At 39.4% G+C, this 19,342-nt stretch overlaps 1 protein-coding gene across 1 annotated transcript; it reads left to right on the plus strand.

The window, feature by feature from the left end:
- Positions 1 to 6,465: 6,465 nt before the first annotated feature.
- Positions 6,466 to 12,017, plus strand: LOC109209863 (putative metallophosphoesterase At3g03305). The gene is made up of 4 exons (XM_019373206.1): positions 6,466 to 6,824; positions 8,147 to 8,388; positions 9,012 to 10,559; positions 11,500 to 12,017. The coding sequence occupies exons 1-4, from the start codon at positions 6,569 to 6,571 to the stop codon at positions 11,617 to 11,619; spliced, it is 2,166 nt and encodes a 721-aa protein (XP_019228751.1). The 5' UTR covers positions 6,466 to 6,568; the 3' UTR covers positions 11,620 to 12,017.
- Positions 12,018 to 19,342: the final 7,325 nt, after the last annotated feature.

The following is a 19,342-nucleotide window of genomic DNA, read 5'->3' on the forward strand; positions in this document are numbered from 1 at the left end:
ATTTGAGTTGGAAATTGGGAAAAATTTGAGAAAAGTTCTTCGGCCGAATTTTGGGATTTTGATCGAGATTTTGGTATCGAATTTAATTAAATTTGGTATGGTTAGACTCGTGAGTGAATGGGTGTTTGGTAACTATTACCCGATTCCGAGACGTGGGCCGGGGGAGGCTTTTTGGGGCGAATTTCGAATTTCTTGTTTTAACTTTGATTTCGGTAGCTAGATTAGTTCCTTGTAGTTGTATTCATGTTGTGAAATTTATTTGGCTAGATTTGGTCCATCCGGAGGATATTCGTGGAAAGAGCATTGTGATGGATTGATTTGAGCTTGGTTCCAGGTAAGTGGCTTGCCTAACCTTGTCTGTGAGAACTCCCCTTAGGATTTGGTACTGTTCGATATATGAGTGCCGTGTACATGAGGTGACGAGTGCGTACACGGGCTATTTGTTGAAAAACCCCGTTTTCATTAAGTAAAATATCTATTTTCCTTTAACTAAGCTACACTAGAATATGTAAATATCCTTTTTAGTTTAGAACAATATGTCTACGTGTCTTAATTGCTTATCTGAACTCTGTGCAGCATGCTTAGTGAATTTCCTGCTTCTACGTAGACTTGTACTTAGTCTAAATTGTAGGATTTTCGTGTTGTAGTTGTAATTCTATTGTTTGAGCTGCATATTTACGTTTGGGACTACGGAACGGTATTCCGGCAGATCCCCCAGCACTGTATACTTTGGGACTACGAAACGGTATTCTAGGAGATCCCCCTGCACATTTACGTTTGGGATTACGGGACGGTATCCTGGGAGATCCCCTGTTGTTATCTCTGTGTTTTGAGCTGTTGTCTTCCTATGATTCTATTGCTGTGAGATTTCTGCAATTATTTTGACTATGATATTTCATTCTGTCTTATTTCATTTTGTTTATACTAGTAGGGTCCTGACCTTATCTCGTCACTACTCGACCGAGGTTAGGCTTGGCACTTACTGGGTACCATTGTGGTGTACTCATACCCTTTTCCTACACATATTTTTCGTGTGCAGATATAGGTTCATCTTATCATCCTCATCACTAGTTGCAGTCGTTGCTACTTATTGGAGACTTCAAGGTACATCTGCCCGCACCCGTTGATCCTCGGAGTCCCCCTCTATCCCCCTATGTTCATTTTCCTTCTTTCTGTAGAAATGATGTATAGAACAGTTAAGACCTCTTAGTAGCTTGTGACTTGCGCTATCCCGGGTTTGGGAATTATTTGGTACATTTCAGAGGTGATAATTGTATATGCCGAGTGGCATTCAGTTGCTTATTAGATATTTGTCACTGTTAATATTAATGTTCATGCTTTTATTTCATTTCCACAATGTGTTATGCTTACTTAGTCGTAGAGACTAGGTGCCATCACGACAACTCACGGAGGGAGAAATTGGATCGTGACAATAAGAGGGCTGAACAAGCCCTTCAAGCAGAAAGAACTCAAGGCATTGCTGCTGAAAAATAACATTACTATACTAGGCTGCCTTGAGACAAAGATAAAGCCTAGGAGTGTTACTAAAGTTCGAGATAAATTTAGTAGAGATTGAAAGGTGTACTCTGATGAAGCTATTAATGAGAGGGAAAGAATCTGACTATTGTGGAAAGAGCAAATGGTGCAGGTTAATGTAGTGATAGCTAGTGATCAACTGGTACATTGCAAGGTGAAAGATAAAAGTACACAATTTACATGTGACATAACATTTGTGTATGGGAAGAACACTATAGCTGAAAGAAGGAGCCTATGGGATCAACTAAGACAAATACAAAATATTATGCAAGAGGCATGGTTGGTTATAGGTGACTTCAATAGTGTGTTATCTGTTGATGATCGAATCAATGGGCAACCAGTGCAACAAGCTGAATTGATGGACTTCAAAGGTGCATTGCTGACACAGGGTTGGGACAACTTAACAGAAAGGGTTGTCAATGGTCTTGGTGTAATAAAAGGGATGCAGAGAATTTATAGCAACATTGACTGGGGTTTTGGAAATGCCTCATGGTTGACTCGATGTAGTAGTCTTGAAGCTATTTTTGAAAAGCCTGGAGTATCAGACCATTCTCCTATTATCTAACATAGTATTAGTCAAGTCCTATCTGCAAAAGCCATTCAGACTATACAACGTTCTATTGAATAATAAGAAGTTTGAGAAAGCTGTGAATGATGTGTGGTGTCAACAAATACAAGGGCATACTATGTACTCTATCTGGGTGAAACTACAGAGGCTAAGAGACAAGGTAGGGCAGCTGAACAAAGAGGTGTCTTCTTTAGAGAGGAAGCTGGACAATTTGAGGGTACAATTGAAGATTGTTCAAGGGAAACTTGATGAGCAAGTGATGCGTCAGAGATCCAAAGCAATGTGGATAAAAGATTGAGACCAAAATACCAAATTCTTTCGTGTGCTTCTAAACGCTAGGCAGGCCAAAAACAGAATTGGTTCCATCTACAATGATCAAGGATCCAGAATTACTGAACCAAAACTGATAGAGCAAGAGTTTATCGGATTCTTTAAATATTTGTTGGGGGAGTGTGCTGCTGAATTGCCATGTATTGATATTGATATAGCCAGAAATGGACCTTGCCTCACTAAGGAATAACAAAGAGAGCTCAACATGCCAATAAGAGAAAAGGATATAGATCAGGCCCTCAAAGATTTGCCTAATGAAAAAGCACCAAGTATAGATGGTTTCCCTGTTGAATTCTTTAAAGCATATTGGAGCCTTATTGGAGGTGAAGTTAAGCAAGCTATTCAGGAATTCTTCGATAATGGGAAGATGCTGAGGAGCATTAACTACACTACAGTTACACTGGTGCCCAAAGTAAACAGTCTTACATCTGTTAAGGAGTTTAGACCCATAGCATGTTGTTCTACAATCTATAAACTCATTGCAAAGATTCTAATAGCAAAGTTAAAAACTGTGGTTGACTACATTGTTGGGCCTGCTCAATCAGCATTTTTTGAGGGAAGGAACACATTGGATAATGTTATTATCGCCCATGAGTTAGTTAAAGGATACACTCAAAAAGGGGTCTCACCAAGATGTTTGATCAAAGTTGACATAAGAAAGGCATATGATTCAGTTGAGTGGCCTTTCCTAAAGATGATATTGCTTGAATTTGGTATGCCTGTGAAGTTTGTACAGCTTGTGATGGAGTGTGTGACAACTGTCAGCTATTCTCTGTTGATAAATGGAGGATTGACGACCAAATTTCAAGAAACAAAAGGGCTTAGGCAAGGAGATCAATGTCTCCCTACCTATTTGTATTGGTGATGGAATACCTAAATCGATCATTGAAGACATTAGAGTTCATTCCAGACTTTAATTACCACCTGAGGTGCTCTAGAAAGAATATAACTCATATATGTTTTGCTGATGATCTGATCATGTGCTGCAGAGCAGATAAGCTATCCATAAGCTTACTTATGAGCAAATTTCAACATTTCTCAGAGGTGTCAGGGCTTAAAGCAAATATTGAGAAAAGTGCTTTGTATATTGCAGGGGTACCAAGGGAATTCAAAGAATGGATCATTACATAAATGCAATTCACAGCAGGTGAGTTGCCATTCAAGTATCTAGGAGTCCCTTTGTCGTTTAAGAAGTTCTCTATCCAGCAATGTATGCCATTGATTGAAAGGATTACTGCACGACTCAAATGCTGGTAAACCAAATTCCTATCTTATAGTGGTCGGGTGCAATTGATAAAGATGTGATATTTGAAATGCAGACCTATTGGGCACATGTTTTCTTACTTCCAAAAAAGATAACAAAACTGATTGTGACTGCTTGTAGAACTTTCCTTTGGACTGGAAGTAATGAACCTTCAAGGAGAGCACTGGTTGCTTGGGATAAGATATGTATGCCACTCTCGGCTGGAGGTCTGAATGTAATTGATGTGTCTAATTGGAACTAAGCTGCTTTATGTAAACTCTTATGGGCAATTAATGATAAAAAGGACACTCTATGGATCCAATGGATACAGAGCTACTACATAAAAGGGAATGATATAATAACTATGCACACTCCTAAGCAGGCCTGCTGGCTAGTTAGGAAAATATTTGGCACTAGGGATTGGTTAATTCAAAGGGACCCCTCTGCTGATATGAATAAATATTATACAAAAGGGAAGTTCAGCATTAAGAAGTTGTATGTTGAAACAATGCCCTAGTATTCTAAGTGTCGTTGGAAAAGGATTACAATTGACTCAAAAGCATTACCAAGGCATCAATTCATCTTGTGGTTGGCTATGCATAGGAAGCTAGCTACAGCGGATCGGTTAAGGAAGTGGGGCTATCAATAACAAGTGATTGTGTGCTATGTGGGAAAGATACTGAGGAGACAATGGAGCACCTCTTTTTTGAATGTGACTACTCCAGGAATATATGGGCAACATTGTTAAAATGGCTGGGAGAAAGGCATCAATTTGGTAGCTGGAAGGCTGAGATTGAATGGTTAGCGAAGAGAAGTTCATGCAAAGTTCGAGCTCACATGCTAGGATTTCTGTTTGCAGTTGTAATTTACTATGTCTGGGCAGAGAGGAACCAACAAAAATTTCAAGGGAATATGATATCAAACCTTCAGAGGGTGAAGAATATTATACTAGAGCTACACATACGAGGGCAGAATGAATCCAAATGGCACAATGAGTTAGAAAGATTGAGCAACTATCCTACTTAGACATGTATAGTTATATATAGAGATAGATAGTAGAAAAGTTGTAGTAGAGAAAATGGATTGTTAATTCTGTTATTGAGTCTAGCTTAAGTGCCCAAATGAGCTAGTGAATTGTAAATATTATATTTGGTTAAATGAAAATTTTGACAGTTTGACCAAAAAAAATACTCCCTCCGTTTCATATTGTTTGAGCTAGTTTGACTCTGCACGGAGTTTAAGAAAGAAGAAGAAGACTTTGGGAACTTGTGGTCTTAAAAGAAGAAGGGGTAAAAGGTTTGTGGGGCCATGTCATTTGTGTGGTTATAAAAACTTCTCATTAAGGGCAGAAAAAGGTAAAATGAAGAGTTTAAAGTTGAATTATTTCCAAATTTAGAAATGTGTCACTTATTTTGGAACAGACTAAAAAGGAAAGTAGCTCATTTAATATGAAACGGACGGAGTACTAAAGTTTTATGTAACTGTGCTAGTATCAGTAAAGTTTAAACCTAGAAATTAAATGATATATTAGTTATGTAGAGTTATATAACGAAAACCAAACATTGTTTAAATTATGCATTATAACATTAATAAGAATTTATCATTACTTGATTTAGTTTACGACAGTTATCAACTTAACCTTAATAAATTTGTGCCAAAATTATTTTACCTTATATCATCATCCAAACAATCTTACCCAATTACACTGTCTTTCATTTGGGCCTATACCAGAGAAGCAAAGTGCATCAATAGCCAGTTTTAGTATACTACGAACAAGGGTTGTGGTGGAGTGGTAAGTACTCCTTCATCCTTAACCAGAGGTCTCGAGTTCGAGCCCCTGGGTATCGAGTCGCCTTTGTTAGGGAGCGCTTTACCCCCAATGTGGGACTTCCCGGCGCGAATCCAGATTTAGTCGGGCCCCAATGTGGGTATCGAACACCGGGTGGGAAACCAAAAAAAAAATTTTAGTATACTATTTAAAATATATTCATAATTTATAATGTATTTAAAGATTAATCAATATTCTCAAATTTCATGATTTAGTGTCCTAATTTTTTGAGTAGCTACTTTAAAATTGAGGACTAAGTATCATAAATTTTTGAACTACTAATTTAAAATTCAAGATATAGAATTCAAATTTCTAGGCATAATAATCGAACTTTAGTGCACAATTCCTGAAATTTGAGCTTTGAGGTTTAAATTTCAGGACACCGTGTTCTGAAGTTTGGACGAATTGGCTAATCTATAAACACATTATAAACCATGGATATGTGTTAGATGTTTAAAAGTGGCTACCTGGTGTCATTTCCACTTTCATCTCTGTGCTTGGTAAAAATAGCACGGGTTAGGCAGTTTTCGACTGATAATTGAAAAATAGCCAGCGTTTGCAAAATCATTAAAAAATAGACTATTTTTCTGCAATACGGAAAGTTCCACCATAATATACTGGAGATTGGTGCACCTGTGTATGAACATCCAGCATATTATGCTGGAACTCCAACACACGAAAAGATTCCAGCATAATATACTGGAGATTGGAGCACCTATATATGACCTTCCAATTTATTATGCTGGACCAGTATATTGCGCTGGAACTCCAGTATATTATGCTGGAAGTCCAGTATATTATATTGGAATATTTTTCGGATTTTGAATAGCGTTTTCGTTCAGATTTGTCTTTTACATGAAAAGTAGCTAAATTTCGATTATTTTTGAAACTGTGGCTATTTTTCAATTACCACTTGTAAATCTGGTTTTTTTTTTAATTTCACTCCTGTGCGCGTGTTTGAAACCGGATCCGACCGACCCGACCATTTCTCTGTCCACTGCTCGATCTCTTTTCACCTGAGAGCAACAAGAAGAAATAGAAAAGAAGAAGAAGGTTAGGTGAAATGGGTATTAAGAATCCATTCATTTTCTTCTGTTTCTTGTTCATATTGCATTGCAGTTCAGCTGAATCTTTGAATAAAGAAAGAGAGGTAATAGAATTGAAAGGAGGCCCAAAAGATGTAGCATGGGTGGTTCAATTATCTGATCTCCATTTCAGTGTTCATCATCCTGAAAGGGCCCGTAACTTCTCCAAAATTGTGGGTCCCACTCTTTCCATGATCAATCCTTCTTTGGTCTTCATCACTGGTGACCTTACTGGTATATATTCTGCTTTCCCTAAAATTTCCACTAATATTAGTTATTCCCTTGTTTTAGAGTTTCTTGTCTCTCATTGTGTTGGAATTCATGGTTTTTCTGGAAAAGAAAAATCTTTTATCAAAAAAAAAAGTGGTCTTTTTGTTTGTTGAAACTGTTGGGTTGGAAATTGAGGTTGGTGGGGTTTTGGGGTGGGGGGTGGGGGTGTAAGGGGGTAGGAGTGGATGTTAAAACTAATTGCTAAATTTGCTGGAGAAAGTGATGTAAATTTTATCAATGTGTAGTAGAAAGAGAATTTATGATGCACTGGTGCTGGTGGAAGTTAGCCTGATAAAGTAGTTGATATGCGCGCATGCTGGCCAGGACACAACTATTATTGAAAAATGGTGATTTGAGGCTTTTCCTAGAAAATGAGGAAAAGGGAAACTAAAAAAAAGTGATCTTTTTGTTTCTTGATACTATTGGGTTGGAGATTGGGTTGGTGGGATTTGGGGGTAGGAATGGACGTGAAAAAACAAGTTACTGCATTTCCTGGAATTCATGTGAAGTAAAGAAGAAAAAAAATTGACTGAAAAGTATATATAAAAAAAGTAAAGATTGTCGTTACTGCAGGAGTTCTTTTGTTGTTGAAGGACCTTGGACTATAGAATTAGTAAAAGCTATATTGCGTATGTGATGCTCAGTTTTATAAGGCAATACTATTTGCAAAAATGTTGCTTTTTAAAGATGTGATTTATAGAAAGTTGAGGTGTAGTTGCAAAAGTAGCTTTATCTCCTCTGTATCTGGTACTCTGTGAAGTCTCGTACTAGATTGTTCTATAAATTTTAGGTTGAGCTCTGCACCTAAAAGATATAGTTTGATTATTATAATTGGTTCTGATTGATTTGTAAGTCACAATTGAGATGATTGACCACTGGTTAGAGTTTCTGAACTGCTGTTTAAGGTATATCTCTGATGTTCTCATGTCTTACTTTGTGTTGTGGACCACAAAATGACCTGTAAATTATTCAGATGCTTGTTAGATTTTTCTGGCCTCCGTTGTTGTTACTGTTCTATTGTTTCTTTTCATCTTCTTGAGCCGAGGGTCTATTGGAAACAGCCTCTCTACTCTCAGGGTAGGGGTAAGGTATGCGTACACACTACCCTCCCCAGACCCCACTTCTGGGATTATACTGGGTTGTTGTTAGATATAATGCATTTCCACGCTAAAGTACTTTCCAATTTGTTGATTGCTAATCATGTTATAATAAAGTTTCGTAAAAGTACTATGAGGAGTTTCAGTGCTCTTTGCTCGTATACCACTGATAATTTGAACTGTCACCAGATGGAAAGAGCAAGGATTTACTAACAATGAAGCAAGATGAAGAGGAGTGGCTGGAATACCAGAAAGTCCTTGAAGATGTCATTAAAAGGAGTGGACTGAAGAAGAACATGTTTTATGATCTCCGAGGAAATCATGATGCTTTCGGTGTACCTGCCTTTGGGGGAAAATTTGATTTTTACTCAAATTATAGCATTAACGGGCAGCTAAAAAGAAGCGGACTAGTCAATAGTGTCACTATTCAGGTATCTGTTAGCTTCTTTTGTTGGATACACACTCTTTTTCTTGACCATTCAAGCTTTCAATGACCTTTCAAGTGAAACTAATTGGAAAGGAAAACCAAAGGAGTAGAAAAGAGGCTTAAGAATTTTCCATAAAGGGAACAATGTAGAGGGAAATTTTTTAACTTTGGCAATGAGGAAGAGTGTAAAATCCATGTAGGGGATAAGCATATCTCTGTATTCAATACTTATGAATTCTAATGTCACTATTGTGGTATTTGTCACAAGATTATATAAAGGAAAATCTTAACAATCAAAGAAATTCATAAATTCTATTATAAAGTTTGACCCAATTTTCTTTTATATTCTTTTGATTCCGTGTGTTAGAACTTTCTCCTTATTAATGTAATCTCTCCAAATAAAACCACTATCAGCGTAACTATTATTATGTTATCACCATCATCATTAAGATACCCGTAGCCTTCAGAATGAAGGTGAATTATCACTGAACTATCATATAGATCGGTCAGCTAAGCATCGATCTAAACATCACAAACTATATGATGCGGTAATTTGAGCTTTTTCACTTAATATCTCATACTATCTGCTTCAACCTCTTACGATGACTATTCACTCTTATGATCCAGACTGGTGAACGCAGTATTCTGTTCGTTGGATTTGACAGCGCTATGTCTTTAGGTCTTCGGGGACCAACCAATCTATTTGGTCATCCCACTGATCAACTATTAGATGAAATAAGCTCTGAGCTCTCGGTACTAGATTCTCAACCCACCAAACCTGTTACCAAGATTGCTTATGGGCATTTCCCGCTTTCATTTTCTGCAGCATCACATTCTGGACGAACCCTGAAAGATATTTTTTTGACGCATAACTTGTCAGCTTACTTATGTGGGCATCTGCATACAAAGTTTGGTAAGAATTTAAAGCGGCATCATGAGTCAAATCAACACACGTCGTACTCTCACCGTCTTCTCCAGTTGAATGGACATGGATCACTTCCGGCAAAAACTTGTTCAGATGGAGCATCTGAACTTAAAGAGTTCTGGGAATGGGAGATGGGTGACTGGAGGAAAAGTAGAGCAATGCGCATATTGGCCATTGATAGAGGGTGGACATCTTTTGTTGATGTTGACTTAAAATTGGGAGCTAAGAATATGATTATATTGCCAACGTTTCCTCTGGACTCTCGCTTTACTTTGGATAGATCGTTTCACAAGTACAAGATGGATCCCTTATACTTCAACAATATCAGAGCTCTTGTATTTTCTTCTTCGCCAATTGTATCAGTCGTGGCTAGGATCTACGACTCCAGTCCTGAAAATCTCGTTATGGTGTTGGAGACTCCTATGAAAAAAAGTGGGGATGCTTCATCTAGGGCGGACCTGTATACATGTCTCTGGAACTTTAAAGCATTCGAAGATCCATCTCCCGATAGATTTTTATTGCAAATAGATGCAGTTGATATTAGAGGCAGGTCAACTTTGACTGAACTAAGGCCGTTCTCTGTTGGCGGTCTTCGTGCTAAGCTTTCATGGAATTGGAAAGAGTTTATTGTTATGGGTTGTCAGTGGGATGCTCTATATTACCCCATATTATGGTCCTTTTATTTGTTAATTCTTTCCATCCTTCTCATTCCAAAAGCTATCTCTTTAGTTTCTAATAGGCAGTATACTTACAAGAATTTCATTAGTAATAAAGGACTGGTAAGTTGTGCAGCGTGGATTCTATCGGAGCTATACAATGTTCCATTAGTATGGCTCTCAATGATTGTTTACTTGTTTTACCTCATATTATGTCCTTGGTTTTCTGGCCAAGTTTTCACCGAAGGAGGAGAAAGGGGATACATGACGTACAGGGGTTGGGTGCTGAGATTAAACAAGAGGGCGAAGCTAGACTTTCACGGATATCCAGATATAATGGTGGTTGTTCTTCCACATCTTTACTTTGTGGTGTTGCCTACAGTAATTGTAATTGGGGCGTTGGTGGCTGAGAGGGCAATATTCCAAGATCATCTTCGAGCTCTTTCTGCAAAAAAGGAAGATGATTATTTGGTGACGAATAAGGTATCTGCATCTACTAATAGAAGAAATAAGACACTGACACTCCTCCATAGGCGGTGGATTAGGAAAATACTCCTGTTAATTTCTTCAGCAATTTGTTGGAAGCATTTTTTGGTAAGTTTTCAACTGTTCAATTTGATGTCCATCTTTATTCTGATTTAATGTGCCTCTTTCTTGCACAAAATGTTTATTTTCCTTAAAAGACTGGAGAGTTGTTTCCGTTCCAAGTTCCCACTGTTCTTTTTCCGCTCCTTACCTTTTACTAAGACTGCACTATCTTTTGGGAACTTATTTGAAATCACTTATGTCCTTCAGATAAACTAGTCAGTTCTTTTCCAAATTATGGTAAGTACTTTCACAAAGATAAGAGGAATGGTTAATATTCTTCATATTCTGCTTGTTTAGTTATTAACTTTTATGAAACATACATGATCAACAGAAGAGGATAAAGGTTGTTTAAAATATCCCATTTCCTGCATTGTACATTCTGCCAATGTCTTTTTCATCTAAAACTACCCGACCATCATCGCATAGTTTAGGACGTTTTGTCAGATATCCTCCTACTTTTGTTTATGCGGGGAATATACAACCTCCTGATTGTTCCAACTAAGTGGCAATAGTTTCAATTTGTTTCCAGTGAACATACATAACAATACTTTTAGGGGTCGTTTGGTTTGAAGACAAGTTATGCTGAGATTAGTTATCCTGGTATTGTTTCTTATTGACTGTTTGGTATGTTGTATTAATTCTGAGATTGTCAATTTTACTGCTTTATCCTAAGATAACTCACCCTCGGGCAGGTATAAGTTATTCCAGTACTATTTTTAATCCCGGTATAACTCATCCCAGGATTAGTAACCAAATAAGGGATAAAGCAGTACTAAATTTTTATCCCAGGGTTATTTTTGCTAATCCATCATACCAAACGACCCCTTAGAGTTGCAGGATAATGTGTTTCAAGCAGATGTTTCAATTTTTTCCTTGCCTTACCTTGCTCGACTTGTTCACTATTTAACAATCTACATCTTGCTAATTTTGTTCTTTTACGATGCAGAACTGCAGAGCTCTTATAAAAGCTTATGCAATGAACCCATTAATCCATTTCCCAATATATAGCATGTTGATTCCTCTCTTTTTGGCTTATACTATCTACAAAACCAGCAGAGCTGAGTAGAATTTTCGGAATGAACTACATGTAAGGCCACAAGTTTAATACAGAAGCCTGTGAAACATACACTGGCTAATTAGTAAAGAAGGCAGCAACAGATTGCAGCTCTATTTAGTATCTAAAGCATCTCATGTGGGCAATATGAAGGCTTCAAATTCCAGTTGATAGAATAATGGAAGCATTGAATATGCTTTGTTATAGACATGGAAATGCTGGTACTAGAATTGAGTCGTTATGTCGTGTTACAATTTTGTTGAAATGCAGCATCTTGTTGCAGCAATGTAGAACTTCAGATCCATGTAAAAGTATTATACATCATATGAGCTAATTGAGGAAGTTAACAAGCAGCAAAAGAAGGTTACTGATTGTTGAATAGATTGCTGGCTAAAGCTTCCTATTTTATTCATTGCACATCTTGAAATGCACCATTCAAAAAACAGAAGTCAAGTCAATAAATTTCCCTTTGAAGTGCATGTGTTTGGCCACTAATGCTTGCATTAGGGTAGACTGTCTACATCGCATCTCTTGGGATGCGGCCGTTCCCAAAACCCTGCGTTAACACGGGATGCCTTGTGCACCGGGCTGCCTTTGAAAGCACAATCTGGAATCTGATATAAGATTCAGCAGTTATGATGTCCAGCTGATTCTTGGGTTTTGATGAATGATCTGCTCTGTCTTACATTAGAAGAACAAAGACCATGCAAAGGAAGATGAACCAATGAGAATGACTGTAAGCTTTGTTCTCCCTTCCTCTTTTCTTCTTCTTCTTCTGTTTAGTATAACCATCTGGTATCCGAAGCCAAAAGGGCCCACTACTACTTCATTGTAAGCGTTGTTGTCTCGTCCTCTTTTCTTCTTTCTTGTAGTATAACCATCCAGTATCGAAGCCAACATGGACGACTAATTTAGATTCAAGTCAGATAATCCACTGAGATAAGAATAAAAACACTCTTCACCAGTCCTTTTCGCGAACACCCCTATGGTCGTCTATGAATTTGGCCTGTGGAAAACAAGAAATGCATGAGCAATACTCACAGATCTTGCTTGGTTGCAGATGTTTACTAGCTAGCATGGGAACACCTTATGTATGTCACGTCCATAGGGAGGAAATCAAGTATTCACTCCATCTCATTTTATGTGAAGGTGTTTGATTGAACATGAAATTTAAGAAAGAAAGATTTATGAAATTTTGTAATAGTAGATGTGTCGTGAGTAATATTTGTGACTATAAAATCAAGTCATTATGGGTGAAAAAGAAGTTTAACGTTACATTGATTTTAAATATTGAAATGTGTCATTTTTTTTAAGACAGATGAAAGAAAACATGTATCTTATAAAATGAGACAAAAGGAGTAGCAAAATAGCTCAACCAAAAGGAGCACAATGTTGAATGTTTGATGACTATGTATCATATAAAATGAGAAAGAGGGGTAACAAATAGCTAAGCCACAAGGAGCACAATTTTGAATGCCACCAAGACCTTTTTATCTCCTCCTCTCTGCCCCCCCCCCCCGAAAAAAAAAAAAAAAACCCTCCTAGGAAATATTTTGTACAAGACCTAAAAGAAACTACGTCCACCAAACTAATTCCGACAAAAATGTACATAATATATGTGTATAATACATTTCCTTTGAAAAGGGGAAAAAAAAGTAAAAGTTGCACGGGCGCCCTATTGGTCATCCCTCTTTAACTTGTACTCATTTTTTATATTTTTTTTAACTTGTACCCACTGTTTAAACCAACTTAAGTCACTTTTCTCATCTTTCTTTTTCTTCGGGTAACAGTGATTTTGTATGGTGTTTGTGAAAATATTTTAATGTAGTTTATGATATTTTGCAGTGTCACGGTCCGACTTTTACACCGTCGGGATTGTGATGGCGCCTAACTTTTCAAAATGCTAGGCAAGCCAACATATAGAGATTTAATATGCTAACCACTATCCAATTCAGTAAATAACAGCAATTAAACCAAACAGATTAAAGGAGTGCGGAATTTCATGATAATCCAAGTACTCGTACACGACTACCCAAAATCTGGTGTCACAATCCACGAACTTCTTAGAGTCACTCCAATACTGGCTGAAAGAAAAATACAAATGTTCTCGAATTTAAAAGAAAACAGAAAACTAGGATAACTGGAAGGGGACTCCAAGCTCTGCGACGCCGGCAGATCTACCTTGGGGTCTCCTGTTGGATTGAAGGCAGCAGCTCAACTCGGGTCAATACGGTCCGGTACCGAAATCTGCACAGAAAATGCAGAGTGCAGTATCAGTAGAACCGACCCATGAACTGGTAAGTGCCGAGCCTAACCTCGGCGAAGTAGTGACGAGGCTAGGACAAGATACACACATGAACCTGTGCAGTTAAACAATATAATAACAGAAATAACAATTAACAAAAGATAAACAGATTTTAACGTGAGGGGGAACATGCTAAGGGGTACCAAAATAAAGAATCACAGCAGTAGAGGAATTTAAACAGCTAGTACACCTTTAACCGGTAATAACAAGTAAACATAGCAAACTGAAAATACACGGCATCACCCTTCGTGCTTTTACTCTCAACCTCACCAGATAATCCAAAATAGAAACGTGCACAGCATCACCCTTCGTGCTTTACCACTCAACCTCACCATATGAACAATAGAAATGTGCACGACATCACCTTTCGTGCTTTATCACTCTTCCTCACCACATAAATAATAGAACTATGCACGACATCACCCTTCATGCTTTATCACTCTACCTCACCCAAACAGAGACAACAACAATAGAGAGATATAAATGGTAACAACAAGTCTTACTTCAACACTTAGTTCCACAATACCAATCTCATCTTTAGGTAAAAACCCCACCAATACCAAATTCCATAAAACATGATAAGAAACTTCTCAACACATCGATTAACTAGTCTACACATGAACAACATGATAAAAAATATAACATTTCCAAGAATATAGCTCGCTCACATGTTATGACTCAAAAACAACGTATAGATACTCGTCACCTCACCTATACGTCGTACTCAACATCCAAACACGTAGCAAATAACACCAATCCCTAAAGCTAAGGTTAGCCACAACACTTATCTCGCTCCTTCGACCAAACTCAAGGCTCAATCACTGCTTTTCCCTTCACACAAGCCTCCGGGCCAATAGAATCTATCAAATTATCAACCAAATAATTCAATTTAAGCCTTAGGAACTACCCACGATAGCAAGGAATTCAATTTAGGCCATTTTGAAAAAGTCAAAAAAAGTCAACACCCGGGCCCGCTTGGTCCAAACCCAAAATTCAGACCAAAACCCGATTACCTATTCATCCCCGATCCCGGATATACAATTGGTTTTGGAATCCGACGTCAATTTGAGGTCTAAATCCCCAAATTTCGAAATCCCTAGCTTCTACCCAAAAATCCCCAATTCCACCATAAAAATCCTAGATCCTAGGTTGGAATCTTGTTATGAGAAGTGAAAGATTGAAAGAAATGAGTTAAGAATCATTTACCTATCATATGGAGAAGAAATGGCCTTTGGAAAATCGCCTCTTGTGGTTTAGGTTTTGAAAATTTGGGAAATGAATCAAAAATCCCGTTTAAATCCCTTTTACACAGCTGCAGATGCCGCAATTGCGACCTGAGCTTCGCAAAATGCGAAGGGACCATCGCAAATGCGAGGTCCTTCACATCTCTGCTGTCTTCACAATTGCGAACATGAACCTTCGCAAATGCGACAAAATGATCGCATTTGCGATCACTGCCCCTTCCAGCTTTACTTCGCAATTAAGAAAACTGTATGGCATAGCTTCTAATCGCAATTGCGATGAAAGCCTCACAAATGCGGAACCTGCAGGGTTCGCAATTGCGATGCATGGTCTCGCAAATGCGAAATCAGAGGCCTGCAACAAGTTCAGTCATACCAGCAAAATTTTCTAAGTTCCAAAACACCCCGTCGCCTATCCGAAACTCACCCGAGCCATCGGGGCTCCAAACCAAACATGCACACAAGTCTTAAAACATCATACAAACTTGCTCGTGCGATCAAATCACCAATTTAACACCTAGAACTACGAATTTAGCACAAAATTACATGAAATTCTCAAGAACACTTTGAAATTCCTATTTTCACAATCGGACGCCCGAATCACGTCAAATCAACTCCGTTTTTCACCAAATTTCACAAACATGACTTAAATATTATATTGAACCTGTACCGGGCTCCGGAACCAAAATACGAGCCGATACCAACGAGATCAAACCTTAATCAAATTCTTTAAATCATTAGATTTTTAGACTTAAAATTTTTAACAAAAAATCATTACTCGGGTTAGGGACCTCCGAATCCGATGTCGGGCATACGCCCAGGTCCCATATTTTATTACGGACCCACCGGGACCGTCAAAACACGAGTCCGGGTCCGTTTACTCAAAACATTGACCGAAGTCAATTAAAATCAACTTTTAAAGGCAAAAATTATTATTTTTCTCAAATTTCCACATAAAGGCTTCCCGAAAATGCGACCAGACTGCGCACGCAAATCGAGAAGAAATAAAACAAGGTTTTGAAGGCTTCGGAATACCGAATTGGGTTCTAAAACACAGGATGACCTTTTGGGTCATCACATTCTCCACCTCTAAAATAACTGTTTGTCCTCGAACGGACATAGAAAATTACCTAAGCTGGGGAAAAGGTGGGGATATCTGCTCCGCATATTTGACTTGGACTCCCATGTAGCTCCCTCAATAGGCTGACCTCTCCACTGCACCTGAACCGAAGGATAACTTTTCGATCTCAACTAACGAACCTGCCAGTCTAAAATGGCTACCGGCTCCTCCCGTAGGTCAAATCCTCGTCCAACTGGACAGTGCTAAAATCTAACACGTGTGATGGATCGCCATGATACTTTCGAAGCATGGACACGTGAAATACTAGATGCACCGCTGATAAGCCTGGTGGCAACGCAAGTTTGTTGGCCACCTCTCCCACTCGATCAAGAATCTCTAAAGGCCCGATGAACCTAGGGCTTAGCTTGCCCTTCTTTCCAAACCTCATTACGCCCTTCATGGGCGACACACGAAGCAACACTCTCTCTCCGACCATGAATGCTATATCACGAACCTTACGGTCGGCATAACTCTTTTGCCTGGACTGAGCTGTACGAAGCCTATCCTAAATGATCTTAACCTTATCCAAGGCATCCTGTACAAAATCTGTACCCAACAACCGAGCCTCCCCCGGCTCAAACCACCCAATTGGCGATCGACATCGTCTACCATATAATGCCTCATAGGGGGCCATCTGGATGCTCGACTGATAGCTGTTGTTGTAGGCAAACTCCACTAACGGCAAGAACTGATCCCGAGAACCTCCAAAGTCAATTACATAGGCGCGAAGCATATCCTCCAAGATCTGAATGGTACGCTCGGACTGTCCGTCCGTCTGAAGATGAATGTTGTGCTTAACTCGACCCGCATACCCAACTCACGTTGTACTACCCTCCAAAAATGCAAGGTAAACTGCGTACCTCGATCAGAAATGATAGACACAGGCACACTATGAAGACGAACGATCTCACGGATATAAATCTCTGCCAACCGCTCCGAAGAATAGGAAACTGCCACAGGAATGAAATGCGCTGACTTAGTCAGCCTATCCACAATAACCAAACTACGTCGAACTTCCTTTGAGTCCGTGGGAGTCCAACAACGAAATCTATAGTGATACGCTCCCACTTCCACTCTCTATCTTCTGAAGCAAACCACCAGGTCTTTGATGCTCGTACTTTACTTGCTGACAATTTAGACACCGAGCTATATATGCAATAATATCCTTCTTCATCCTCCTCCACCAATAATGCTACCGCAAGTACTGATACATCTTCGCGGCGCCCCGGATGAATAGAATACCGGGAACTGTGGGCCTCCTCTAGAATCAACTCACGAAGTCCATCCACATTAGGCACACAAACACGACCCTGCATCCTCAGAACTCCATCATCTCCAACCGTAACCTGCTTGGCATCATCGTGTCGCACTGTGTCTCTAAGGACAAGCAAATGAGGGTCATCATACTGTCGTTCCCTGATGCGCTCAAACAAGGAAGACCGAGCGACTGTGCAAGCTAAAACGCGACTGGCTCAGAAACGTCCAACCTCACAAACTGACTGGCTAAGGCCTGAACATCTAATGCAAGTGGCCTCTCACCGACTGGAATGTACGCAAGATTGCCCATACTAGCTGACTTCTTACTCAAAGCGTCGGCCACCACATTGGCCTTTCCGAGATGATACAAGATGGTGATATCATAGTCTTTCAATAGCTCTAACCACCTCTTCTGCCTCAAATTGAGCTCCTTTTGCTTGAACAAGTACCGCACACTCTTATGATCCGTGAACACCTCACACGACACGCCATATAGATAGTGCCTCCAAATTTTCAGCCCGTGAACAATGGCTGCCAGCTCTAAGTCATGAACTGGATAGTTCTTCTCGTGAATCTTCAGCTGCCGTGAAGCATATGCAATACCCTTGCCACCCTACATCAATATCGCACCAAGTCCAATACGAGATGCATCATAATATAATGTATAGGGCCCTGAACCTGCGGGCAACACCAACACCGACGCCGTAGTCAAAGCTGTCTTGAACTTTTGAAAGCTCGCCTCACACTCGTTCGACCATCTGAACGGGGCACCCTTCTGGGTAAACCTGGTCACTAGGGATGCTATAGATGAAAACCCCTTCACAAACCGACGGTAATAACCCGACAATCCCAAGAAACTCAAGATCTATGTAGCTGATGTAGGTGTAGGACGATTCTGAACGGCCTCAATCTTCTTAAGATCCACCTAAATACCCTCTGTTGATACAACGTGACCCAAGAATGCAACTGAACTCAACCAAAACTCACATTTCGAAAACTTAGCATATAACTGGATGTCCCTCAGAGCCTGAAGAACAATCCGAAGATGCTGCTCATGCTCCTCTCGGCTGCGGGAGTAGATCAAGATATCATCAATAAAAACAATCACAAAGGAATCCAAATAGGGCTTGAACACCCGGTTCATCAAATCCATAAATGCTGCTGGGGCATTTGTTAGCCCAAATGACATCACTAGAAACTCATAAGTCTCATACTGAGTCCGAAAAGCTGTCTTAGGGACATCGGATGCCCTAATCCTCAACTGATGGTAGCCAGACCTTAAATCGATCTTTGAAAACACTTTGGCACCCTGAAGCTGATCAAATAAGTCATCAATACTCGGCAATGGATACTTGTTTTTTATGGTGACTTTGTTCAACTGTCGATAGTCTATGCACATCCTCATCGATCCATCCTTCTTCTTTACAAACAACACCGGCGCACCCCAAGACGAGACACTAGGTCTAATAAAGCCTTTATCAAGAAGATCTTGCAACTTCTCCTTCAACTCTTTCAACTCTGGCGGGGCCATGCGATATGGCGGAATAGAAATAGGCTGAGTGCCCTGAACCAAATCAATACAGAAGTCAATATCCCTGTCGGGTGGCATCCCCGCCAGGTCTGCAGGAAATACCTCTGGGAACTCTCGAACAACTGGAAATCACCCTTCGTGCTTTATCACTCTTCCTCACCACATAAATAATAGAAATATGCACGGCATCACCCTTCGTGCTTTATCACTCTACCTCACCCAAACAGACACAACAACAATAGAGAGATAGAAATGGCAACAACAAGTCTTACTTCAACACT

Source organism: Nicotiana attenuata, unplaced genomic scaffold (assembly GCF_001879085.1).
Source record: "Nicotiana attenuata strain UT unplaced genomic scaffold, NIATTr2, whole genome shotgun sequence".
NCBI lineage: Eukaryota > Viridiplantae > Streptophyta > Magnoliopsida > Solanales > Solanaceae > Nicotiana > Nicotiana attenuata.

Bases quoted from the DNA above. Each gene is read 5' to 3' on its own strand.
- LOC109209863 (XM_019373206.1), top strand. From the start codon at position 6,569: ATGGGTATTAAGAATCCATTCATTTTCTTCTGTTTCTTGTTCATATTG. The intron at 6,825-8,146 runs GTATATATTCTG...AACTGTCACCAG, and splicing joins CATCACTGGTGACCTTACTG to ATGGAAAGAGCAAGGATTTA. The intron at 10,560-11,499 runs GTAAGTTTTCAA...TTTACGATGCAG, and splicing joins TTTGTTGGAAGCATTTTTTG to AACTGCAGAGCTCTTATAAA.